The sequence below is a fragment of the Pezoporus wallicus genome, unplaced genomic scaffold, assembly GCF_028554395.1.
Source record: "Pezoporus wallicus isolate ANWC-B61680 ecotype Strahan unplaced genomic scaffold, APGP_CSIRO_Pwel_v1 contig_2384, whole genome shotgun sequence".
Classification (NCBI taxonomy): Eukaryota; Metazoa; Chordata; class Aves; order Psittaciformes; family Psittacidae; genus Pezoporus; species Pezoporus wallicus.
The window spans coordinates 1,406,806-1,434,673 of NW_026640488.1; the positions used below are offsets into that span (position 1 = coordinate 1,406,806).

Sequence of the window (27,868 nt, forward strand, 5' to 3'; positions counted from 1 at the left end):
GTGTGTGGTATTGACCAGTATGTTTTGTGAAGTATTCAGGAGTTGATTTGGCAAGGAAGGAGCAGTGGCTGGATTACTCTCAGCTGCGTAACTCTGACTAGTATGAAAATATAAATGCAAGGATGCTTCTGCACCTTGTGCAGAACAAAACCCCTCCAAAATGGTAATGAAATAATGAGCAAACACACATGACATGATTACTTACAGAACAACCAAAAAAGGAGATTGCACTCAATAAATTTTGCTGAACTTGGAAGTGCTCTTGAAAAGATCTGAACAATTACGTTTTCATGTGCCTCTGAATGCATTAATCTCCATAGTGGCCCTTGGTGAGAGTATGTGTACCATATTTAGCCCTAGCCATATTTGGCCCATGATTTATATTATTAGAGAGCTTGCTTACTCTGTAAAAAACAGGATGTCCGAAAGAGCAGATGTCACCAAGTTCAATGATGTCAGGTGTCTTCAAGGCCACCCTGGTTCTTCCTGAAAACAGCTATGTGTTATAAACACTGTGAATCAGCCTGTTTACAAATTCCTCAGGATCTAAAATAACCCCTAGGAATGATAAATCTGGCTGAGGGACAGGCCTTTTGCAGCATACATAAACTGTTGAAGAGAGAATACTGCCACAGTTTGTCTGCATTGCACAGTTGGTTTTTTTTGCCTCCTATTCCAGTGAGGAAATGTTATTCATCTAATACCCTTCTACAGCTTTACTCCCGAAATCCCTGTATTGGTGGAAGTGTTAATATAAACCTTCAGGGACTAACTTCCACATGATAAGCTTTCTAATTGCACTGTACTGAGGTTAGGAAATCTAGGGCCCACAAGTCAGGTAGAGCCACAGCTTGATTTCATACCATGTAAGTTTTTTTTGTTCTGAGTGTTACTCTGAGACAATATTATGGTAGGAGTTAATGTGTGGTCTTCCCAATGCGCTAAAAAGGCTTCCTGGACACCCCACAGGAAACAGGCGCTTCTCTTACTTGTTTACTTAATCTGCTCTGTGTAGTCTTGGGAACAACTGATCTTTCTGCATCTCAGCTCAGAAAACATTTTATAAGAAAGAGATAAAATTAAGTGTTGCTCCATGAAGATTTCATGCTATTTCTCAAATATGCGGTGGTATTTTTTTTTGTTTTGCATCCAAAATAGTTGGAAATAAATTTTGATTGTGAAATACAAACACGTTCTGAGATACTTCATTACTAATTAAAGAGGAATAATCTTCCATTCATTCACAAATGTAATGCTTTACTTAAAACCTCTGTGGAGACAAGTGCAATCTTTTATTATACTGGAAACAGAAGACAGTATGTAACAGAGGACTTCCATGAGAACTGTGCTACATGTTCGGTGTAGGCGTAGAACACCCTCATCCCTTAGCTTCCTCATTCTAATTAACTTTTTTACTAGTCCCTCCTAGAAAAGTAAAATAATAATAAAACCCCCCAGACCAGACTAGTGCATGCAAAAATGTTAGCATAAAAGAAGGTGAATTTGCAAAAAATGAGTGGTTCCATTTTCCTGTGCTTGCAAAGTCCACAATTTGTGTGTCTTATCAGCAGCTGACACATTGCATAGTCTCGAATACAAGTAAGTAGAAGAGCAGGAAAGCTTCTTCCCAGATTTAATTTTTTGGTATGGATCTTTATCTGAGCTCCTGAATGGTGCCATTTACCCTCTGAACAACCACCGGTTTCCCTCTGGGATGTTCTCTTGCAGAAGGCCTGCTTGGAAGGTGTGCACCTTCTGGAGGGACCTCTGTTGAGGAAAATGGACAACTTTTAAATGAGGAGAACCAAGACAGTTATCAAGGCATGATTTCCCCATGCTCCATGGCATTGCTTTTAGAATAATACAGAGTACCTCTGTAAAGAAACAAGACAAATGTCACTCTTATGGAAATATCTCTAAAAGTTTCTTTTTTTTCCTTCTTGAAATTAAAATAAATTTGAAAAGGTAGGAGGTAGTGAGGAGATATGCTAGGTAAGTACTGTATTCACTATGAAAGGGTTCTCTGCTTGGGGTGATGACTAGTCAATTTCCATTCATTGTTGTGTGTCCTGTTTGTATGACTTAGAAATGGGTGTAACTGCTAAAGTGGCATTTTTCATGCAAGAGTAGTGTATTAAGGCAGCTGTGTGCTGGATTCATTTCACCTGACATCCCTGAATGGCAGGGCTCTGCCAAGTGATAAAAACAGCCTTGTGGAGCCATTAATGTCCATTAACTGTGCCAAAAGGGAGTGGCTATTATGACAGCCCTTGTGATGTCTACACTGAGTATTTTGAAGGCTTGTCTGGACCTAATTAGAAGTAAATCTAGCCTAGCCTTATAATTTGGATGGTGGCTGACGGTGAATGCCTACAGAAGGGCATCTGAATAGATCACACATACCATGGTGCTCTCCAGAATGCCCTTTCATATTCAGTGATTTGTGCTTCCAGTTCTGCTTCTGGCAGAGGCGGTGTCTTTGTGTTTTAAAATCTTTAATCAGTTTATCCAGCATGAATTTGTACTTCTTTCTGGAATGCCTGTGAAATATTAACAACTGTAGCATCCTGGGGCAATGGTTTTCACAGCTCACAGGATGACAGAATATCCAGCACATCTATGGACAGTAAATAGGAAGAGTAAAAAGCAGCAGATCTAAATTTTGACTAAAACTTAACTCAGAATACAGCATGCTCCACCTAAAAAAAACGTAGTGAATGCTGTTTCATCAGGCTTTCAAAAGCATTTAACTTACGTGAAATACATCCTAACAGCCCCTCACTGTGGTATCTGAAGAGAAGTAATTCAGTACCTGAGATAGTGCAGCCTCTGTATGTCCTGTTCGTAACAGGTTTTCTGCTAGGATTTCTCAATTACTTTTAACAGCAATGCCCAGAGCTGGTTTCTTTACATACACCTCAGATGGGTTTTATCATTTACTCATATAACCTGTATCAGTAACAACACGGTACATCTTGTTGCAGTCGTCGCAAGAACTACTTCTAAAGTGTCAGGTAGTTCTTGTATCCTTTGCAAAGGGAGGAGGATTCTAAGATCTGCTCCTGTTCTCTGACTGCAAAAGATTCAGGCTAAATAAGCCACCATCTTGCACCTCTTTCTTCACAAAAATAGTTGTTATCCAAATTAATGGCTGGCTATGACAACTTATTTCCTAGTGTAGAAATGGTTAAATGGTGTGTCATTTAAACCTAGTGTCACGGTTAAATGGTGATAGCTGAATTGCGTGAGGCGTTAAGACATTGGCTACCTATGCTCGCACAGGATCTGTGTTCTGTGTAGCTGGTGCCTATCACAGTGGGATTCTGACACTTGGAATATATTTCCAGGTACTATCACAATCTGAATGATAATGTGGCTGGTTTAAGACAATTTTGTTCTTAGCTATCCTGATGCCCGTGTTTTTTCCAAGTGTTGTTTTTTTTTTTTCTTTAAAGAGATAGCTGCATTCACATGGTTATTGTTTCCTAGACTGTTTCCTAATTTGATTTTCATGTACCTAAAAATGTATTTGTTCTATTGTAAGGTCAAATGGATGTGTTTTTATACAGAAATGAATGTACTGTGTACCCCAGTTCAGCTTGGGAGAGTCTTTAAACTGTGTCATTTAAGTGGTTCTACTTGCCTCCTCTTTCAATAGCTTCTGCTTTGTAAGTTGTGATGTCAGTCTAAAAGATGGATATTCATGCAGGCAGTTATGTATAAGGGTCTTCTGAGAATGTAATTTTTGCAGAAGTCTGACCTATATCAAGTCTGGCAATGCCCCTTGGGCATCTAGCCTGAACCTGCTTGGGCTGAGAACCTGGAAGAGATGTCTAACAGAAAGCTTAGGAGAGTTATTTTTGGAGATGAAGGATAAAAGTGGACACTTTTTACTACTGCTCCTCTTTCCTGCTTGTGTCAGGTATAAAACCTTGTCCCTCAAGGAAGAGACTTGAGGGAAACCTGGTCTCAGTCGGAGCATCTGCTTGGTAGGCCCTGAGAGAGGGTCACTAGACTGTCTGCCTGCTCAGGGATATGGTGGTTTTGGAGTCAGATAACTGCATCTTACTGTGGCTGAAGTGAAACTCTGGAGTGGAAACACATACTGGGAATTGATGCATTTTGCAGACAAGGCACGAGATACGGGGAATGCTTCGTCTCTGCTGTAGAAAAGTTTTGGCTTTTTCCCATAACAGCAGTTCTTTAAATAGGAGTGCTGGCATGCAATCAGCAAACGGTTGTCCTTGCTAAGGACTGGAAAGACGTGTTTACTGGGTGAAGTTCAGCCATGGGGTGTTTCCAAGCTTTGAACTGCTGGACATGACTCCTGCTAAGTCAAATGCAGTGACCCTGTGAGTGCAGAAGAGGAGGACAGGGCATTGCAGCCTGCATGCTCAGGCTGTGTGCTTGGAGCACCCTGCAGGAGCTGTAGGTGGCTTTTTGTTACTGTTGTTTGATCGGTTCAGCTCCTGTGCCTACAAGCATTGTTAAAACCCACAGAGCTTCTTTTGCCAAGGTTGTTCTGACATTGCTTCTCACTATTGCTGGTGCTGCCAAGCTACCTGCTGTATGCAGCTACGTGTTTGCCTACTTGCTGTGGAAGTTCAGTGTTGCATTCTTGCCAACTTAAAGAGCCTGCCTGGGTAAACTGCTGCCTGCCACTTTATGCTTGAGCAAGGGTTTTGCTGAACCCAAGGACAATATAAACATTTAGATATAGTGCTGTGTTTTTGAAAGACATATCAGTTCACAAGAAAACTTAGCAGAGAGAAGGTAACGTCGCTGCTGTGCTCTGGGCAAGAAAATGAGGTGGGTACTGTACACAAGCCAAGGTAAATATGGAGGTGCAGCAACCAGTATTTCATCTTTTAAGCAATGGAAGTGCTGCAGAGGATGAGAGCCCGAATTCAGCCTGCTTACAGACTGGAGGGGGGTTGTTCCTTCTCTCTCCTTCTTAATTTCTATCCCAAATTTTTTTTTGGCAGAAACCCTACATTCTCAGGCACCCTATCTGCTGTGTGCTGTGCACTAAGAAGACATGAGTTCCTTTGTCTTCTGCCTCCATTTTTTGCTGTTTTAGCGCTTATATTCTGTCTGCTGTTTCTTGCTGTGAAACACCTATTTTTTTCTCCCGATTTACTTTCCACATGCTGTATCTGGTGGGAAGTGGGGTTGTGAAGGATGCAAGAAAACAATTCTAAAGTGCTGTCAGTCTCTAAGTTAATTTTGTGAAGAAGTTCCATGGTATGTGGTGATTGCTGGGTGCTGCCTTCTCCCTTGCTGACTTAAACTTTGTGCTAGTTCAACAAAATCCTACTGAAGTAAATGGAAACAGAGGCAGATGAACTTAACTTTGCAGTGATCAATGGAGAATATATAACTAAGCTCCAGTACCCAATGTATATCACCTCTCCTAAAGGGAGAATTACAGAACTGTAAGATCAAGTGGAGGTGCAGTGCAGGACAGATCCAGAGGTGTGTGTCAGGGGCAACTGAAGAGGATGGTCTCTGAGCAGTTCAGCCTTCACAGCACAGCTCAGTCCCAAAAGCACTGGGCATTTATTACTTGCCTCTATTTTTCTTGCCATTGCTGAGCAACTCTGAAGAAGATGCCTATAGCTTTTAAAATACACCTTATATATTCCTACAATATCTAGGAAAGGCCAAGGACATCTTTCCAAATAGATTCCTGCTCAATCTTCTGCTTTTTGTCTGTACTGCTTGTTATCCTGTGCCTGGAGGGGTTAACAGTGATTAGTATCAAGTCTCCGTGGAGCAATTTTATTTCAACTAGCATTTCAGAGCAGATGTTTATAGAAGCAGCAGTGATCTGATGTGCAGTTTTAATTATTTGTCAGTTCAGCTTGGCTTTATTTGAGCCTGTGCTTATAAAGGCTGAACAGAGACCTGTCAGTGTTAACAAAACAGGTAGGCCCAGGGAGTCAAAAATGTACAGTTGTAAGGATGATGTTAACAGCACCTGGTACTTAACCAGGGTAAGGGGCTTTTCATTATAGGTGCTCTGACTCGCTGCTTTGGACAGCAAGTATACAATTTTAGATCCTTCTACTTGGGCTTGTACAACATCTAGCTCCTGAAATAATTACTTGGACCTACCACACTGCAGATTGTAATGGCTCATCTGAGAATATGTCTTTTTATTAAACATGGAAAGGGCCCTAAATGACAGCTCTGAGGCTGTCATTTAACCTGATATGTGATGATTTAATCCTGTCATTTCCCTCAGCATGCCCTTTCCCCCTCATTTCCTACCCTCTTTCTCTGAAACTTCATTTGTGAGAATGTTGGCCATTTAGCTGGGGATTCATGGACTTCCACTGCAAGCATTCAAATTGCCCCTGCACATGCAATAAATCCAGTGTTCTCCAAATGTGGTGGAATTTATTGTGCAAGGTTCTGACCCAAGATGAGGTCCTGAAAACCTCAGGCAGACAAACAGTCTTGAACTAGGTATCATATCTCAGTTGAGTGATGACTGTGTGACCATACAAGCTCTAACTTCCCAGTCTCATCTCTTGGTGTGTGTAGGGCAGCCACCAGCAGGTCTTCTCTGTGTCTAAGGACTAGACAGCTAGGAGGTGGGGTTTGTGGGGATGGAAGCAGGACTATTGCACCACCAAAGGGTGGTGAAGGGATTCTGCAGAGGCAGGCAGAAGCTGTGGGAATGGGGAGAGAGAAGAAGAGGGTGTATTAGATTCCACTCATAACCCTTTCCTCCTCTAGAAGAATATAAAGCATTAGTATGTTGGTATCTTACGAGGCCCACCCCTGTATTTCAGGTGTTCATCCTGTTATAACCTTTGATTACAGACTAAGGAAAGGAAGGAGAAAAAAGCAACAAAGCATTAAATATGTAAAACTATTAAGCAAGGCTTTCATTTATAGCAGTGGCTTCTTTTCCTGTTATTCCTGCCTTTAGTGGTTGAAAGCTTTTAGAAGAAGCCTTGTTCGTGACATCAGAATCTGACTGGTACTCAGGGTGAGCCCATTGCTGTGCAGAAGAAATGCCAGAATGCAGTCACCAGAGGTTGTTTCTGGTGTCCGTAGTGCCTGGCCTTGCAACCTCAATGGCAAATACCCAAAAGGGGAAAGAGAAAAAGTAACACAGAGGGGAGAAAAGCAGTTGGTGTTTGGTGCTGTCTGGCTTGCAACATCAGTGCCGGGTACAGGCAGGGAATGCAGTCACTGCAGCCAAGCTTGGGTTGGCTGAGCCAGGAGGCCAGGCTGTCCCAGCCTTGCTGCAGTTGTGCTAGAAAAGCCGCACCTTGGCAAACTAAACTACGTGTAAGCAGAAGGCAGAAGGAAATAGAATAAGGTGGCAAAGGCATAAGAGGATGTGTGCTGGGGGGGCTGGGAAGGTCTCCAGCAGCCCAGCATTTTATCCCAGGCAAACCTTTCAAGTTCTTTGCCTCCCAGGCTATGACAAGCCATGTGTTGGGTCACAAGCTTCAGGGAAGAGCATCTGCTCCACTGAATCACAACATGGGATAGGGATTGAGGGCCCAGGCTGTGGCTGCTGGGGAGGAACCAGGACCTAGCAGAGTTCCTTTTGGGGCAGATGGGCCCTTTAGCTACAAACCCACAGTGGGAGGAAGCTGTGGCTCTTCCCAGGCCACGTGAGCTACAGCCTGGGCTACTGGAGACTGTGGAGTTGGGGCTGGAAGCCGCTCTTGTTCTGTGGGAGCTGCTGCATCTGCATGGGTAAAGAAAGGTAAAGGTGCCTCCACTGCTGCTGTCTCATGAGGATGACAAAGGCCCCTTTATTCCTGGTGTGGGCATGGTCCCACAGTGACAGAGCCTGGTGTTTTCAACCCACGTGCTTTCCTGGCGCCACGGTCAAATTAAGGACGTTGGAACTGGGCGATGACTGTAACAGCCTATCCTTTCCTATATTTGTGTTCCCAAACTAGCCCTCATTCGCAGCATGTCAGCTTCGGGTAATTGATTTCTGGTCTCTCACACTTCTTGTTTTCCAGTCAGTCTTAATTGCCAGGACTTTATTAGCTGGCCATTTAATCTGGGTCAACCCAATATTATTTTTTTCTGCTGACCTTACGATCTCTTTCCTATAGACTGATTTAAACTACTCTCCCTTCAGTCAATTTATAGTACAGGCTTCGGTGCAGACCACTAATTTTAACCTGGCATGTTTGGATGACTTATTTAATGTCAGGAAGGTTATACCAATACCTATCTTCCTATAGTCTGTAAATTAGCTGTGGGGTTTTTTAGAACTTACTATTAATGGGCTCCCTAAGAATATGAACTGAGGTTGTGTTTGGAACAGGGACAAGAATAATGTTTTCAAAACCCATGATATTTACAGGGGCTAGATCACTTCCACGACACTATGAAGATGGCATATGCTATGTATTTTCTTCTCCTGAACTTCATTCCTGAACTTTAAGTCAGCAGTGATGCAGATAAATCATAGAATCATAGAATGGTTTGGGTTGAAAAGGACCTTAAGATCATCTAGTTCCAACCCCCGCCATGGGCAGGAGCACCTCACAGCAATGAGTGCAGCAAATCTCTGAGGGAAAGTAGCCTGTTCTTTTTAAAACAAAAAAGACAAAACAAACCACAAAACCAAAACCAAGCACATAACAACAACCCCCACTCCCAGCTCCAAAGACATATACAATAACCCTATTTGAAACAGGCTGGTATTAACTGCTATGGGGGTAAAGTACACAACTGTTCGCTCAGCTACAAATCCATTTCCTCTTCACTAGGGAGAAGAAAACCATGATTCAACATTCAACATATAAGAGCAAGAATCACAAGGGAAATTCTAAGACTTTTGTCTTATTTTCCTTGCCACAGTACCACATTTTTGTTTTGCTGAAGAAGCAGGATTATTTGCAGAATATCAACTCCCTGTCAGCAGGCAGTTTCTCAGAGTTAATTGCAAGAGAATTGCACTTTGAAGCAATCTCTCATTTGGAGGTGTAGACCTCTGTGAGAGTGCCTGCAGCTGTGGCTCCCCCAGTCTCCTTTGGCCATGAGGTATGTTATGGGATCGGTTCTGATCTGAGGGCTACGCAGCCCTCACTACTGATTGTAAATGGAAATAGTAATTTGAGCAATACTTGTCATTCTGCTTTAGTGGATGTAAATTTGATGCTTGAAATGAGCAAGGAAAGCAAGCAGCTATGTGGTGCCTGTATGCTTCAGTCTGAGAGTTTTCACTTCGGGTCTGGGGTGGGGGGACTCCTGAATTTTCCCTCTTGATTTTTGTTTTACGTGTGTCAGTGTTCCAGTGGCAAAAACAAAAGGCCTTGGATCTCCTTGTGGGAGTGAAATATGTGGCTTGCTGTTTGCAGTGGGGGTTCTAGGCAGCTTAAAAAGAAAGCAAAAAACCCCCAAAGAAACATAAAAACCCACCCCTCAAAAACGTGCCTGAAATCTCTGCCCTTCTTTTGAAACTGTGAACCCTGCTGTGCAGATGCCTGTTTCTTCTGACCTGCTGAATGCTGGAGCTAAAATGAAACATACTTTGTTCTCTCTCTTTGACGGAGTTAGCACATGTTGAGAGAATCAGAGGAGCAGTATTTTGGCACAAGCACCCAAAATCCTAACACATACACACACGCTGCCTGATGTTTCATTTCAGGTTATAAACTGGATTACAACATGCTTTTACCCTGTGGGCATTACCCAGGGAAACCAGGCTGGATCTGCCTGATGCATAAAACAGATCTGGTAAATGATTGCCACGTGACAAGCAAATGATGTGTGAGGAATCTGTACTTTTAACAGGAATTTAGACTACTCTTCAGCCATGCTAAATGATTATTAATACTATTTACCTCATTGGTGCAAGAATTGAATAAATTCATTCTTTTTTTTGGAAACTGTGCTTGAAAAACTTAGGACAACATTTTAAACTTCTGAAATAACAATATCTGTCCTAATTAAGTCAGAGTAGCACAGACAATGTTTAAACCCCACATTTTTTGTTCTTGATGCAAATGGACCTTTGTGTCCTTTTATTTGTGGGAAGCTTTGTTAGCCTCAGTTAGCTGAAATACTTGCATATGATTTGCTTTTTCAAAAGAAAAGATACACTGTATTTAGAGATGCAAATACTACCTAGTCTGCAAAACCCACCAGCTGTTACACTGGAAGACAAAGCTAATTCTCTGTTGCTTTACTTCAGTAGCGTCTGCATATTCACAAGCATCTTTTTAACAACCTTCTCTGCATAGCTGAAGAATACCAGACACCGAATTGCTTTTGGTAATAGCCTAGTTAAATCTGAATTGATCTGTGATTTTACTTTTTTTTTTTTTAATTTAAACAAGTAAATAGATTAACTAAGACAATACACCTTTGCATTAATGTTTGTAAAACAGTTGGGCTGACTGTTAGCTCTGATTTTCACGTTCATTGAATATGAGTTTACTAATTGCTGCCTTATGTATTTGACTTGAGTCTGAGTCAGGTCAAATACGCAACTCTGTAGTAGAAGAAACTGCTGATGGTTTGTGTGTCAGTAGCACAGCTTTCTGAAGGGGTCCTTTGCTGCTTCTTAAACATCTGGCGAGACAAAGAGCTCTTGTGGGGGTCTTTTGTTGCTGGAAGTCGAGGCAGGGCAGAATTATATCCTGAGAAATACTTTGAATCCTGACAAAATCAAGGTGTAATTGTTGGGTGTTAAACTTTGTCTCCTTTACAAACGAAAGTGCTTTCGTTTCTTCTGTGGCGACTGTCCTGGTAATGGGCGTTACGTAATATTTACTCTCCCCTTCGGAGTTAAATCCTTTTTCCGATTCCCAAGTAATATTTGCATATGTATTTCTTAGCGGCATTGAGATGCCAGATGCACAGCGGTAGCCGTGCCTGCCTGCTAATCCTGTAATAACATTCTGGTGACCAAATTCAATGGCCCTGCGCGGAGCCTTGGAACAGCTGATTGCTGAGTAGGGAGGGAAAAAACCCACCCAGCGAATCTCGTCGCAGCTCTCTGCTGCATCCCTATCCCACAATCCCTTGCACCGTTTGCTGCAGTCTTTCTACACAGGCTGAGTGAGAAAAAGATGTGCTAAATAAAGATTGATTGGTTTGAATCCCGAAGGGGTCTCCCCCTTGTAAATGACCCGGAGGAAAAAAAAATCATGACGACTTCTCTGGGCCTCCTCTCGTTCTTCCATTTTTCTTTCCACCTGTCCTCTCCGTGGAATGGAGCGTCATTCCTTAGAGCACAAAATCTGTCATGCATCTAATAATGACTGTGCTGTGATAGGGATTCTGAGACAGTTTTACGCGTGAGGCTTGCAATATTGACAGATGATGGTTTGTTCGTTTGGATTACTGCGGAACTGCAGCTCCGTCCCTGCAAGGATTTTATCCTCAGCACTGCACTGATTAAGCTATTTTTCTGCAAAGATGGGTAGGTCTAAATAATGCTCAAGTTCTCTCAGTGTTATTCCTGGTGGCTGCTGCTGCGTTGCTCCTTCTGTTTTGGCCACCAGTCGTTCATTATGCTTCTGCATGCTGTAAGAATGAAGAGGGTTGCTGTGTTTTAAACAGGGCACCCAGCTGATGGCAAGAGTGGGAGAGAAAGGAATGAAAATTTAGCTTATCAAGCCTTTTACACAAGTGGACTGTGTGGAGGTTATGATTATTAATTTGCGTGGTGTGTTGGCTAGTTTTGGGGCTGGTGTTAGAATCTGTTCTTTATTCCTAAAGAGTCTGGACACATGATATATCTGTTTTAAGGACTTTTAAACCTCAACTCCCCCATTCCTTGGAGCAACAATATCGAGGTTCCCCACCCTTTCTTACAGCTCTCAAGGCCTAACCGTTCCTTTGGAAATGTTGCCATTGGAAACCTATTCATTTATAATACATGAATAGACCCTCTAGGTTGTGAATACCATCGATAAGAAGAGGATGAACAAGCTGCAAGCAATTTGTTCTCCTCAGCCTGTACTTTCAGGCTAGTTGCAGCTCTGGCTGGGTGGAGTTCAGTGATGGCAGTGTATCAGCAACAGGGAATTCTGCACTTTTAGGAATAAATCCTGGAATTGAACAGACAGCTTTAAGTTTTCCAATGCCTTTTTGTTGGCTGAGCCGCAGAAACTAATAGAGAATTCAGTAACTGTTGGGAAATTCCAGAGCTCATTTGAAGATACCTGTAGGAAGAGTGCACCTTCCTATTACATGGCTCTATCTGAAACAGCTCGTGTTGAACTGTTATTTGCTGTACCCTAATGTGGATTTTTTTCCTTTTCTAATGCTATAGGAAGTTCTTTTCATATGGGTGGGGCCGCACCCTGACTTTGGTTCCTGAAGGCATGCATGCATAACAAGGCAAGGCTTTCCACTAGCTTAGAGAGCCATTGTGTTCCCCTTTCTTTGCTGTATGGTATATTGTGAATGAAAATTGATAGTTGTATCTCCAAGCTGAAAGAAAAGAAGTGTTATGTTTCGGGTGGCTGGAAAGATAACAGTCCTTGAGCTTCAAAGGGGTAACAAAGGGTATGCGTTTCAGAACCCTTTTCTGCGCTTGATTTAGCACACATGAACTGGGTTTCCAGTGTGTGCTTCTTATAGATAAATGGGTGGGGGTTTATGTCTTGTTTGGTGCAATGTTTCATAAACCTTTGATTTTGCATGTTTAAATTATGAAGTGTTAACTATACAGAGAATGGATTCTTAGACTTGGTTTCAGAGCTCATGCTTCAGCTGTTCTTTATTAGATTGTGAGGCAGGATGAACATCCAAAAGAGCTCTGGCAGTTTCCAAGCTCAGAAGATGCTGCTACAAAAAAGAATGATCTTTTTTTTTTGTGAAACTAGTGTTACTCTGCAAAATCTCCCACTGCTAATGCATCTGAAACTTAGGTTGCTGTTTCCAGGAACTGCTGTGACCACTGCAGTAAGTCAGAATACTGTCTTTGGTGAAATTCAAAAGACAGTATTCTGATTTAGATGATGAAAGCACCATGTAAAATCTGCAGCTTTTTGTCCAATACTCTTTTATTATACAGTTCTTTCATTGAGTCAGCGGGTAAAATCATCCTCGTGTAGGTACATCACATTCATCAAAATTGCATCAAAGGTGGAGTTGGCTCAGGGAGGCTGCAGAATACTGAAAATTCCATACTCAAACCACTTTTTAATATGAATCACCTGTGAAAGATGTTGTTGTACCAGGTAGTGGTACAGCTTGAAATGTGCTGACGGAACTGTATTTCCAGGTGCATGTTTTGAGCCTGATTTATGTGAGCACAGGGGATAAATGACAGTCATGGCCTGCTGTGTTCCAGACAAAACATCAGATGTTGCAAGCACTTACTTCTGAATTGTTAATGATTTCCTCCACTGACAAAGCTTAAAGTGTGAACATTTGGAAATTAAAGTGGCTGGCATGAGCCTTGTGTATGAAACACCAAGAATCACCTGATTTTGCAATGAGATTGGGAAAATGTAAAAAGCCAAGGTGAAGATCAGATTAAATGAATACGATGTTTTTCAGGCAGCAGGAGTTTTCCTTGTGTAAACGCTGTTTCCTGGTGTAGCTGCACTTGATAGCAGCAAGATGAAATCACAGAAAATATCTGATTGCTAGAGAATTTTCTTCTGTTAAATGACAGGCAGCACTCACTGCAGACCTATTCTTTCATATGAGTAGGGGGTTTTTCTCTCAATAGTCTGTACTTAGTCTGTAACAAAAAATCTACACTGTTTGTAGTGTATCAGTGTCCAGTTCGGAAACTGTGCTTTTGATAAGAAGTCTTCCTGCTTCTGATTATCTTCCCTGCTTTGTTTGGTCCCCACACCTAACTTTTGGGGGTACGATCTATACCTGTATGGGAAGCAAACACAGCTGCATCCGTGGTGAAGTGACACTTCTTTTGCAAGACATCAGGGAAGTTCCACGTGTTATGCTGCCAAACGCACAGACACGTTAGTGCATGTTTGAGAGTCTGCTCTTTCTATTCCCTTTTGTGAAAGCTAGATATTTTATTTCCACTGCTTGTAAAGCCATTTTTAACGCAAGCTTTTAAAAAGTAACACAGATTCCCGGTTGATCTCCTAAGGTTTATTATGTGTTATTTATGGCATCTAAACAGGTAAAATTAATTTGTGTCTATGTAATACTTGATTTTACCTTACTATGGAGGAAGAAATTAAAAAAAAAAAAAATGAAACATGCTCAATCCTGAAATCATGCATTTTTGGATTATGAACAAACATGATATTTTACAAGGATTATAGCCATTTTTAACCTTGTGGATTCTCCCTTCTTGGAAAAAGAAAGGAAACAAAAGGGCCAGCCATAAATGCTTTCCTCTGAATTAAATGTCAGTTACTGCTGTTGGGTATTTTTAACTGTGAATAACTTTCTGCTGCTCTATGTGTTAACACAGAGGTGATTCATGAGGAGCCTGTTATCAAGGAAGTCAGTACAGCCTAATCCATACTCACTGTTATTATCCTAGAAATAGCCACTTGCTCAATGTAGTAAGTAAGCCATACCTGTATGGCAAAATACACAGCTCAGGAAGAACAATATGAGTTCAACTCTGCCAGATTAGTGTGCCATGCATTCAGCACAGGAAGAAGATCTGATGCAACGCTGCCAATAAGATGCTACAGGGCATGCAAATCATTGTTGAATTGAGTGACTTTGAATGAGGGTAATCAGCACCAAGGCAGAGGGCTCCTTATTTCTGTCTTGGAAAGGCTGAACTGCCCCTGAGCCAAATATCAAATTGTCTGAAGTGGATGACTAAAAACTGGGGTAGAAAATGTTTAGGGAAGAAGTTACCTCCTGAGGAGTGTACCTGCAGTGGAGCCCAGCTGGGCACTGCTCACACAGAAAAGGAGCCCCTGAAATCTGTGCTGCAGCACAGGCACTTGCACCAGCCCAGTAGAAATGCTGGTGGAGAGGAGTTCTTGCAGGGCCACCCCGCATGGCCTCTGCTTGGCAGGTTTTCCTAAACTATTTTAGCAGGAAGTTTACTTTTCCCTGAGATTGCTTCCTTCCTTCCTTTTCCTCCCGTCTTCTCTTTCCACATATGAATTCTGTTGGCTAGAATCTGTACCTCCAGCTGAAAAGAAACTTAAGTTTTTCTCTCCTCGTGCCTTAGGTGCTCCAATCCTGCTGGGATTCCTTAACCTGTAAATTTAATTCTGTCAGTCATAGACTTTTTTCTTACCCTTCTATTTCATGCACTATATGACAGGATTAATAAGAGTCCTAGAAACATGATTCTTACTACTCTTTCTGCCTACAATGGTATTTTTCTTGCATTAATTATTTTGATGTGCTTTCATGCATCCTTCACCCTACCTTTGCTGATTCTTGGCACCTATTAGTTGCCTCTCCTTTGCTCAGTTTCTTATATCATGAGGATTTTCACCTATCTCACCTGCGTAGCGGATGCAGAAATGGAGCACAACCTTTCCAGAGGCTGACTGGTTCTGGAGGTTCCTTTCTGGGGACTTCCTGGAGTCCAAACCTGCCATATCTTTGGCAACACCAGCACTGATAAGGAAAAAATTGTTAGGCGGCGTCATTTTGCCTGTGATGCGGCCCTTTGACTGCCTGGTGCGGTTCCAGTCTAATCATTTTGCCAGCAGTACTGTAGATATAAGAAATCCTGTGTTTGTTAGCACTGACTGAAACTACTGGTGCAAGAACATTTATATCATGGGATTTTTTTAAAACCAGACAGCCCTGTAACTCCATCAGTCCAGAGGCAGCATGCCTTTCCAGAATGCCTGCTCAAACAGAGGTGTTACATGTTGTAGATATGGCTGCTTCACAAGTTCTCATCAGCGATAAGTCATTTTGGAAGTTTAATTCTTCACTGGTTTGGTTTTAGAGGGAAATATGAATTCCTGCACAAGGATGAAACATCAGTGAATTAGCTGTTGATCTTGTTATTTCATGGAGTTTATAAGCCATTTTTCTTCTTTTCTTCTTTTCCCCACCCCACTCCAGCAGCGTGCAGGGTAGAAGGGAACAGGACGCATATGTCAGTGGTCTAGGATGGCCAGTGAAGGCTCCAACATCCCAAGTCCTGTGGTCCGCCAGATTGACAAGCAGTTTCTGATTTGCAGCATATGCCTGGACCGTTACAAGAACCCCAAAGTACTCCCCTGCCTGCACACTTTCTGTGAGAGGTAAGTCCTTTCCTCAAGCTGGTAATGAGGTTTTTGTGTCGTGTAACAAGCACGTGGATGGGGACTTAGTTGTAAAGGTCATACCAAGGCATGATGAAGTCTGGGAATGCTGGAAAGTCAGGGATGAGGAAAAACACTGTTATTTGTGGGAGGCAGGAAGAAGAGATGGCAGTGGAATATTTGGAATACATTCCCTTTATGGAAGGGTAAATAAAAAGTAAATCTAATGAAACTAATGAATACAGTTACAACCATGTGAAATGTGTTGGCATTCAGAATTTGGATCTCAAATTAATGGCCTCAAATTTATCCTGATTAGTATAATTAGAAACAATAAAACCCTTTCTTTGTTGATTTACTAAGCAGAGAATTAATTATCCCATCCTTTAATGTCCAAGGGTTAGACATGATATATACATTATTAATAACCTGTGATTAAATGTCTTCATTATTCTGCAGCTTGGTTGACTGAAGTGGAAAAGCTCTGAAAAGAGATGTGATAAACCAGAAACCTGGCACCTACTGTATTTAGCTAAATTAATTGAATATCCATAGTGATAATGTTAATACTATATTATCCATCAAATGCTGGAGAAAATACAGTATCTGCAGAAAAGTTAGCTGATGAATTATTTGTTAGAGTTCTTTACCCAGTGATGTGATTGAACTCTTCGGATTATATGTTGAATGGCATGAGGATTTTAATAAATGATGTTTTGTGTGAACATTTAGTTCACGAGATTTCCACTTCCTAGAATTGTGGTGTGCATATTAAACTTTGCAGAGGGTGCAGGAAAAATTGTGGATCTCTGAGTGTGTCAGATGAACTGGTCTTTTGTAGAATAGGAAACCCTGACTTTACTGAAGTCAGCAGTGAAACTCTCACTGAAGTCAGGGAAATCAGAATTTTCACCATCATGTCTTAAGTTTCTTGACTTCAGTTCATGTGTAAATCCTAAGGTCAGCTTCTGGTTTTCACTGTAATCCTCTTATGCTGATCTGGTTATGGAGAGAGGCTGGAAGAACTCTTCTACTGTATTCCTGATGTGCAAAGCCTAAGCTCTCCATTCACAGAGCCCTTACTGGGGGGTCAGAAGGAGAGCTGCCATGGGAGGTTTGGTGCCAGAAAAACCCTTGGAAGTGGATAAGAGCTGTGTGGCTGTGCAAGGTCACACTTTCTTGGTTGGCATCTCTTAAGGAATGTGGTGTAGCACTGCTCACATTAAGGACTGCATTCTGCAAAGCTTCCTGTGCTTATGGGACTGTACTGAATTGCAAATTGCAGTTGGACGTTGCATGCCCAGCAGCCATTAACTTTTCAAGACCAGTTACCTAGGCCAGTCTGCTGCATGTTGTTGATCACAGAACTTCTGTGTCAGATTTACATTCTGTGAAATATAATTTTTCTAAAAAGCCCCCAGCAACCCTCTCCCCTCACACAAATCAAACACAAACAAACAAAAATCTCCTCCAAAACTCCCCTGAACATAAACTGTGATAACCCAGGCTGTGCTTCTCTATGTAATGAAGACAGCTCTGTTGATTCCGGCTAGCTGCCAAATAACTTCCCCAGTTGAAATAGATGGAAAAATTTCCATTGGTTTCACTGGGACCAGGTTTGAGCTCTGAAACACTAAACCCACAAATAAAAGTTAATAAAGGAGATTCTATTGGAAAGACAAGGGTCAACCACCGGTTAGGCCATTAAAGACACAGGCTCAAATACTTGATGCAATAACTTCATGTCTGTCAAACTTTGTCTGGTAGGCTATCATTCTTACTAGCCTGTGAATAGGATGCAGTAGGTGTTTGGAAGTGCAGATCCCCTCTGCATAAATATATCAAAGGCAGGCACATAACTCTTACAGTGATGCCTGTTTATAAACCTTTTCTCATGTGGCAGAGGAAAAAGGCTTAAAAGAAAAAAAACGCACGGTAACCACTTTTACTTCTGAAGCCTGGTGATGTACCTTTCCTTTTGTAAGTAGGGGTCAAACCAGTTCTTCAACTGAAAGGAGTTTTTTTCCCTCTTTGATGACACTTTGCCTTTCTCTCCCCTTCCACCTCCTTTCCCATAGGTGCTTACAGAATTACATTCCAGCCCATAGCTTAACCCTTTCTTGCCCCGTGTGCCGCCAGACCTCCATTCTGCCAGAGAAAGGGGTTTCTGCACTCCAGAACAACTTCTTTATCACCAACCTGATGGATGTCCTGCAACGAACGCCAGACAACAGCATTGAAGACTCCTCCATCTTGGAGACTGTCACTGCTGTTGCGGCAGGCAAACCGCTCTCCTGTCCCAATCATGATGGAAATGTAAGTGAGATGAACTCCTGTGATGTGTACAGTTACTGATACGTACTGGTTAGTCTGGTTTGTCATAGCTATTTTGTTCAAAAAAGATAGTGGGGAATTGTAATCACACTAGTTCTTTGATTTATAATATGCCGACAAAAGACAAGTGATTCTTATGATTAACTCAGATACTTTTAGTGGAGCATTTTCAAGTAGTCAGGATATTATTTCATCTAACCAGTCATCTTGGATGATACTGTCTTTTAGCACATTTGATCAAAATTATTGTCCTGTAAGTGCCAAACCTTGTGCTTTTGCCACAATGTGATGGGTTTCCGTAACTCTTTTGCTTGTAGAATCAACTATTGTCACGGAAGCCTATGTGCTTGTTTAGTCAGTATGTGGCAGGGACCTTACAAGCTTAACTGACCTGCACACTGAGGCAGTACCAAAAGCTGTGTGAGCATATTACCATGGAGCCAAGGGCTCAGGATGATTTGGGTCAGCGCAGGCTAGAAACAGAGAGCTTCTTTTTATCTGCAGTGTTTTGTGCGTCTCATGTATCAGTTCTTGGAGGATGCTTTATTTTTTTCCTCCACCTACTTTTTTCACCCAGCATCCCTCCCACATACACCCTCAAATTGGATCACTGAATGCGTCGGCAAGTACTCCCAACCGGGTAAGTATTCCTAGATTATTACAAGAACAGCTCTAACAACTCTGCTTACTTAAAAATTTTCAGTGTTAACCTGTGTGGCTTCATGGTAGGCATATGAGCTCCTATCTTACAGCCAGGCTTATGCAAATATGTAAGTGGGCAACACTGCAAAGCTGAGTGATGCTGTGTTATGAACCGAGTGCTGTGCTTCTGTGCAAGCCAAGAAATACGTGTTAGTATTTTAAGACAACTTTCGGGGAACTGTTTTATTTGATGTTCAGTTTAGGTATAGCAGTTTTGTAGGAATAATTTAGCTGATAATTAGTGATTACTGTTATAGAGGAACAGCTCAGTTCTTTTACCTTTACTGACCTGCTGGAATTAGATGGACTTGTAGGACTGATTTGCTGTACACTCTGATTAATGAATAACTAGTATAACTTTTGAATTGTGTGCTATACCTATGTGTGTGTAGTGGTTACTGGTTAATGCATTCCTAGTTTTTATTTGCATTTTATTGTCTCTCCTTAAAATGAATCACAGTTCTTTTCTGACACAGCAATCATGAAAGGGATCATTTGATTGTGAAATGCAGAAAATGATCAAAATGAAGATATTACTTGGTTTGCATTTTACATTTTCAGCTGATCATTCTTTGGGTGTGCTTAGAAAAAACTTTTCTCTACAATTAAAAATGACACCTTATACCACTCTGAGAACTTTCTAGGGAAAGGTGTTTTTATAAGTCCTCCAAACCCCATGTACTTGCCTGGCCTTGAAAAACAGTATGCCCTTTAGGATGCTGAGTAGTGTGTGCTGGGAGTATCTTCTTGCTTCAGTAAGTATCTGGGGGGGGGTGGGGATAGGCTGAGGGTGACTCCAGTTTAAAGCTTTGTGGAGCTAGGAAATTAAGAGCTAAAGTGCACACATTAGTCCTTGCGATGGGAGGAGCTGAGATAAGCTTTGGAGAGAACTGCTTGAGGCTGATCAGTGGGTCTGGCTGAAGGGCAGGGTGTGCAGGGCAAGGTGTTGGGCACATTAGACCTGACTGAGGAAACACATTTCTGCTGGCTCCATGTGTACACAGCATGAGGGCACTGTATGGCAAGTGCCTGGCTGCTAGCACCTTTGCTGGGGGCTTTAGAGGGTGAAAGAGGACTGAGCTGGTAGCTGAAGCAGAATGCCTCTGCTCTCTGTTAGTTTTAATGTATTGCTTGGGGTAGGGCCAGACCCATTGTATTTTTATTATCAAGGGTAAAAATTTACATCCGGTATAATTCATCTAAATATTACCAGATTTTCTTTGCATCAGCTTGGAAATAAGTTTCTATTTAAGTAAGTTTTTTCAGTCTTTCCAGCCATGCTGGATTTAAGCCTCTCTGATTAAAATCAGATAGAAAATGATGTGCCAATACTTTCTCATTGTCATGCCTTTCTGCTTGTAACTTAGCCTTCCTCAGGCCATGTACTTTCCCTTCCAGTTGGTCTCTTACTCCCATCACTCATATTTTCCATATGTGTGTGTATCCTATTCCTTCTGCTCACAACCTCTCATCCTCTGTTGTGGCATCTTTGTTGTGTGTATTCTTACAAAAAATGAAACTTCGCTTGTAGGATCTTAACACAAGAGATGGTTTCCTGTGCTTGAACTATTAAGAAATGCTTCCTCATATGCACCCAACACAAAACACAAATATATGTTCTTGTTAAACTAAGGTAATAGGGCACATACATGATGGAACTTTTGAACCTAACAGAAGATTCTTATCTTCTACCTACACATTAAAATAAGATTGGCTTTATCCTCAGCTGCTGCAGCTCTTGTTGGAAGTAAGCATCCTGGTTTGCAAACATTGATCTACAATCATTTAGGGGCAGGTACAGCAGCCAGGACAGGGAAGGCTGTGAAATTCTAGGTCCATTACTTCATAATATGTAATAAGTGGTGTAGCCTCTTTGCAGTCACCCATCCTGAAAAGTCCATGCTTGGGCTTTGTTTGAATTTGAGGTAAGAGCCAGCCCAGAGTCTAGGATCCATGCTTTTACAGGTGCAGTGTATTTTCTGCCTATGGAGTGTAACAAGAGAGCATACCCCATATTAAATTAAATGCTTGATAACAGGAGAGAGTGCCTTATCTCTGACTAGCTTTTTCTCAAAAGATCAGTGAATAGCTTGGAAATTTGACAGGTATAAGATTTTGTCTAGAAAAATATTTCCTGAACTTGTTCAGGTGTCGCTTACTGCCTGTATGCTTCTGTTAGAAAATGTCGTGGTTTAAACCCAGTCAGGTAACTTGTTCACTCACTCCCAGTGAGTGGTGCCTGTCCTTGGTACTCTGATGAAGTGACTTCATAACAGACCTTATAAAACCTTGCTTTTTCTCTTCACCTCTGTACTTCCCACCATGGCACTTAGTTGTGTATCTCATTGTGCAATACTCACTGTGTCATTGAGGCTAAATAAAAAATTCAGGGTATCAGAGTTAGACTCTTATGAGCATTACAGCTAACAAACTGAGCTCTCTGCTGGCAAAATTTTGTTCTGCCTGTCACAAAATGGGATACCCATGTTGGACATGGAAGGAAGAGAGGAAAAGCCAGTAAGACGTGTCTGTCTACACTTGGAAATGAATCTCACCTGATTAAGAAGTGCTACACAAAATCTTAGGGAATTGGCTTATCTAGGCACTTGAAGACTGGATGGTATTAATACTGGGTTTTCTTTTTCTTCAGCTATGGCACAAACCCCAGATTTTGATGCGAAATGAAAGCTGCTTTACTCAAAAGATTGTAGTTTGACTGAGGCAAAGATGACTGTTTCTATGCAGACACATACATTAGATCCTTATGGGTTTCAAGCTGTTACCATTCTAGCTTATGTGATTGATTCTCTGGTGCTTTAATAAAAAGGAAAGAAGTTTATTAGGCTAAACTTTAATATGCCAATGAGATGCTTTCTTTCCTATATATATTGCTGCAAATATGTTTATTATGAATCGTTCAATAGGAAAAGAAATATTAAATTACTCTAATTGTTGTATCCAAAGATAAAAATATTTAATAAAGGCTTGTTAAAACATCTTGGATCTGCACATTAAATTATGAAGAGGCAGAAAGATGAACTTTTGACACTCATTCAAAAGAAATGAAATTTTCTGACCATATAAAAAGACTAAAAAAAAAAAAATCCTAATAAAATACATAAAATGTTGCTCCTTTTGGTTGTTTCTGGTTGCAAATTTTTGAAGCCTTTGAAAAGAATTTAAAGCATAAACTGTTTTTAACTTATTTCCTCTAGGCACAGTAAGACTGCATCACATCTTAGTGCCTACCAAAGTAACTGTCAGGCCTTGGAGGATCTACTAATGTGAAACTGCTAAATTCACAGTGACCGCAGTGGTGTTGATAGGGGTTGTCATTGTTTAGAAGGTCTGTTTTGATTTTGTTTTGTTTTCCTGGCTGATATATTTGATCTTACACTGTTTATTTGGAGCAGCTTTTAAATTTTCTCTGAAGTGGCTTACACAAATGGCCAGCAAATGTCTTAAACCCTCCTTGTGTGTGAATCCCATATCTTGTGAATGGAGATAAGAGAGAAGAATGGGAATGAGACAGAAAGGAGCTTATCAAAGGCAAATCCCTATTAATGCTGATAGCCACATGCAAATCACAGTCTTACTTCACCCTCCTAATTCTCAAGATGTCTTGGAGTAGCCAGCTACTTTGCATGGTGCTTTTACAGGTTCCTCTGCTCACCTGAAAACAGCTGTTTCTACACAACCATCTTGTTGTCAACCAGCATGTCCAGCCCAGCCATCTTTGTGTGCAAGGTCTAAGTGCCAGAAGCATCAGCTGAGTTATTCAAGAGTCTGATGCTATGCTGTGAATGCAAGAGAGCTGCCAGTGTCTCGCTTTGAAGCATATACTATGAGCTTCCTTATGCACTTTTAATAAGCCTAAAATGCTTTGTGCTTGAGGACTTCCTAGCTGTAGAAGAAAATCTTATGCCAAATTTGCATCTGTGTCCATTATTTTGGGCACAGCACTTTTCTCTTTCTTTCTCTTCATGAACATATTCAGAAGATCTGGTTTTATCTCCAGAGAGCATCTTACTGGGTACATAACAGGTTGAAAGAATCTCTTCCTCTTTCAAGTTTAGACCAGCACTCTTATTATAATCTCAGATATGAGGTTTTGATGGTTTTAAGGGATTAGTAATGAGATATGGAGATTTTTCTCTGTCGCACATTGATTCATTTAGAGTGGTTTTCTCTAGCAAAAACCCATGCTGTTTGGTGAGTGCCATCAAGGTCATGTTCCTTGGGTGGGCTGGTTATGAAAAACATCCTAAGTCTACACTCTTTTTGGCAGACAGGATGGGGAGACTAAGGATTGAGTTAGTGAGGGGACTTGAATGCCCTATTTTTTCGAGTTGTTTCAGAGAGCAGTTGAGAGAGACACCAAAACTTACTATTACACAGTATAAATATGATGTTAGGGACTGCCTTGAAGTCCAGTATTCTGTTTCCCAGGCTGCTGTTGTGACACTTTCTGATGCAATGAAATGCATTTAAATCAGCATTTTGTTATGAATATAGAACAGCCATCTTTTAGGCAGGAAATTAGTGGTGGCTAAGAAACGAGAAACTTGGTCTTAGAGCTTGGATAATAACAGGAGTTCAAGACCCAGTAAGATGTCCTTTGAGTGATGTTACTGCTGCGGTGTTTGAATTTAGAGTTGTGCACTTTTCCAGGTGATGGAGTTTTACTGCCAGTCCTGTGAGACTGCCATGTGCCGAGAGTGTACAGAAGGAGAGCATGCAGAGCATCCCACGGTACCCCTCAAGGATGTGGTGGAACAACATAAGGCTTCCCTCCAAGTCCAGCTGGATGCTGTCAACAAAAGGTATGGAGACTCCACTGATTATTTTCTATTTTCAGTTCTACTACTGGATTTCTGTGTTACCCCGGGTAGATGTGCAATGGACTTTTGCCTAGAAAACAGAAACAGTGAGGCTAGCATAAGGAAAAGAAAATCCTTTGAGTGCAATGCACTGAAGGGTCAGAGAAAAGTGCTAAAGATTTCAATCTATCCTTCACAAAACAGAGGCCAGTAGAAATTCAAGTGCCCTCCAAATAAGGGGCATAAAATGTTAAGGAGAAAAGTGCCAGCCAGTCATGAATTTAATGATAAATAAATAATATTGGATGCTTAAAAGACTAATACAAACACTATGGTGGCAGAAAGGCTAAAAAAATAAAGGTGGAAGTGGGATAGATCTAGTTATATTTTCCTGAGCAGATACATTTGCATAAAGGACAAAGGATACAAGGCCTCATTGTTAGAAATGCCTAAAGTCTAATGGATTTCCACAAGGGAGGGCCCTGGCCTAGCTATACTTTATGAGACCAAAATCACTGTGTGGTTGTAAAAGGAATGAACTTACTTCTGGGAAATGACCGAGTTTAAAGCCAGCCTGCTGATGAGATGGTTTCATCAAAGATATCAGAGCAAGGGCCAATGTTTAATGACTTTTGAAACAGCAATCTTTGTAATTTAATCCCTCCCTCAGGCTTCCAGAGATCGACTCAGCACTTCATTTTATATCTGAAATCATACACCAGTTAACCAACCAAAAGGCTAGCATTGTAGATGACATTCATTCCACTTTTGATGAACTCCAGAAGACTTTAAATGTGCGAAAGAGCGTGCTGCTTATGGAACTGGAAGTGAATTATGGCCTTAAACACAAAGTAAGATGCATGTTTTGTTTCAATAAAAACCTATTAATTTAACGAAACAAATTTTACAAATGATGCAGGACACCAGTTTGACCAATTGTGTCTCAGATCCAGGGAAGAGCTTTGTTTTCCTGAAATCAAGTGCTGCAGAGCCTTGCTTGTGGGTGCCCAGCCTTATAAATGAAATTGAGACCCTGTATGGGCAGGTAGCCCTTTGTGCATGGTGTGTGAGGATCTAAAATGGCCAATACACTAAGTAGACATCTGCTTAAAGCCAGCATACTGATGTATAGATGACAATAAGAGAACACCAAAGGAAAGTCTGAAATCCTTGTGCTGCAATCCTATGACTCCCCACCACCTCCCTTCATGAAGATAAATGCCAAACAATTTCTCCTGAAGAACTGAGAAAGGCTTGCTGTTTTGCTTTAAGGCAGTGTTTTCCTTTCAAGTGCCTGCTAACGTATATTGTGTTAGATGTCACTCATTGGAACACGTAAAGATTGGAGGGACAACTCACTTTCTCAGGGGAATGCAGGCAGCAGTAGATTCCAGAGCTCTATTCACTCTCTTATTTCCTATCTGGATGATTGAAGATTGTGCTCTTCCCCCTGTATAGTAGACTAAGCTTCGAAGGAAGAGGACAGAAATCTGTGCATCTGTGAAGATGAGCTTGTAGCCTGGTTGTGCAGGGTTCTTGTTGAGAATTAGTCAGTCTGAATCAGGCAAATGAAATAATTTAGTCCTTGTGTTCCTGGGTATCGTTTGTCTGCTTTATATAAAGAAAGATCTTTTCCCTCAAAGCCTTCAAAGAAAAGTAGCATTAACAACTGGAGTTTCAAGTGTGCCTGATAATGTTGGGCATTCTCTGCAATTACTGAGCAGCTTGAGCATCTCCAGATGTCTGAAACTGAGGAATGCTGCATTCCTGGATCTGGAACAGGCTAGGTCATTAGGAAGGTATTGAACTGCTGAGCCTGTGAATATGGAGGAATTCTAACATGTGCACAAGATGTGTACTTTCAGGAACACACGGAGCCCAAAACCCTCAGGGCACAGAATTCAGACATCTTCAGAGCTAAGCAGGAGTTGTGGAGCTTTTAGCATCAAAAACTTGGACGTAGATCCCAGGTTCATCTAAATGTATTCAAGATGTCACAAAACCTTATTTTTTTATCAAGTAAATATACTCAGGGTATGTACGAAGTTCACACAAGATGGAGTATGACATTAATTTATCTTACTGGTTTTTAAAGGGATTTAAAATAGTTTGAAACCTATTTTGGGCATCAGAGAACCAAATTTTTACAAAGCTGTAAAGCAATAAAAGAGGCATCTCCCCTGTTTGTATAAAAAAGAGCTATTGGAATTGGATTTTACTTCTGAATAAAAAGTGGTGCTGCAAAATAATGCAAACCCAAATATTCTGTTATTCTGGTCACGTACTTTATAAAAACATAAAAATGAAAGAGCTGCACTTTACTAGAAGAAAGTTGGTGATTCAGTTTGAGTTGTGCAATGGACTGAAAGGGGCCTCGTGTAAAATACTCTAAAATGCATTTTAAATATTAGCTATGGTAAGATTTAATATTTTCCATCTTTGTAATGAAAGAAAACTATTTTGAGAAAATAATGGGTTTATAATGTAGCTGCAAATTGTCTTCCTCCTCAGTTTGTGGGTTTTTATGCCAAGCATATGGGGTTTTGTCATTCTAGGACTTTATTAGCTAAGCTATCTGCTTAACTACTTGTGTCCTTGAATAAACACAAAGCAGATTAGAAATGCCCTGTATTGAATCCTGAGACTTGCCTAGAAAAACAGACAACTTGAAATTTCAGTGTAGTCTTGAAATTTGTTCATTCTGTTTTGCTTGACAAAGATTTTGTGTTATCACTTTCTCATCAGCCTGGATTTTCTCCAGTGGGTGAAAAGCAGGCAGCTTTGTAAAAATCAGAAGAAAAATGCCTTTAGAACGTGGTGTCATTACATGGGGTGTCTCCGCAAGAGAAGCCATAGCAATAAATACACCCAGTCTCCAAGTTTGCTTTAAAATCAATTGAAAAGTTTTGAAAATATTTACTTTACAGTGATAGTCAACAAAATAACTTCTCTGATGCACAGGAATGTCTGTGCCCTAGTTCTTCTCTGTGGGGAAAAAACGTACCACATGTGTGACTGAGTACTTTGGTTTGGGGATTTCATCAGAGAGTGTTGGGGGTAGCTGGAACATTTGGGTTTTCCTGACTGTTGTGAATTTCTCTGCTAGGTTGTTATAATTCAGGATCCTTTTTCCAGTTCATTGCAAAATTGGTTTTAAACAAAAAGTTAGCCTTGTTCCCAGCCCACACCTAACAATTTTGAGGTCAGTATTGTTTTGAGGATTTTACACCAAGGGACAGAACCAAGCCTATAATAAAAGCTCTTCCTCGGTCTTAAATACGGAGTAGCTGCTTGCTGCCCAACAAAATTTCAGGCTACTCAACTCAACTTTTCCCAATATCCACAATCCATCCTTTACATTTTGCTTTCCTGTCTGCTGAAACTAGGGAATCCTTTTACCCACTTCTGCTGGAGAGACTTCCTTCTTCACTTACCTAGATCAGGAATCACACTTTTCCTCAAGATGGATGTACAGTGCCTTCTTGTCTGTCTCCATGGAGGAGCAACCCAAGGTTTCCCTGGGCTCTGAAGAAATTTTCAAGAAGTTTCTTGCAGCCTCCCCTAGTAATGGACCTGTGACTCCAAAATATCTCTACCCCTGTGCATGCAGCTCAATTCCAGTAATTATCTCACTAACTATGAATACTGAGAGGTAGGTGGAGCAGGTGGGGCAACTTAGCGTGACAGTGGATCTGTGAAGCCTTGAAAACCCAAAACAGGGCACCTGTTTTTGTGTTGCAGCATGTTATTCCAAGAACATGTAGGGGATCAGTGTGGTACTTTTTCAGAAATGAAACTTTAAAATAAACTCTAAAAGCCCTATAAATTGGGTTTCTACAAGGGTCTTCA

General features: G+C 41.1%; 1 protein-coding gene across 12 annotated transcripts in view; it reads left to right on the forward strand.

Annotated features, from left to right (window-relative positions):
* The window catches only part of TRIM2 (tripartite motif containing 2), an 87,011-nt gene that overhangs the window by 33,518 nt on the left and 25,625 nt on the right, over positions 1-27,868 (forward strand). For 7 of the 12 annotated variants that reach the window (XM_057419091.1, XM_057419089.1, XM_057419094.1 and 4 more), the window contains exons 2-5: positions 15,982-16,163; positions 18,242-18,479; positions 23,871-24,022; positions 24,690-24,870. In XM_057419091.1, coding sequence (XP_057275074.1) covers positions 16,030-16,163; positions 18,242-18,479; positions 23,871-24,022; positions 24,690-24,870 — 705 coding nt within the window. In that variant the 5' untranslated portion in view covers positions 15,982-16,029. Of the gene's footprint in view, positions 1-9,010; positions 9,031-11,009; positions 11,417-15,981; positions 16,164-18,241; positions 18,480-23,870; positions 24,023-24,689; positions 24,871-27,868 lie in introns of those variants that run through there. The other 5 variants (XM_057419097.1, XM_057419093.1, XM_057419095.1 and 2 more) reach the window with 4 other exon arrangements.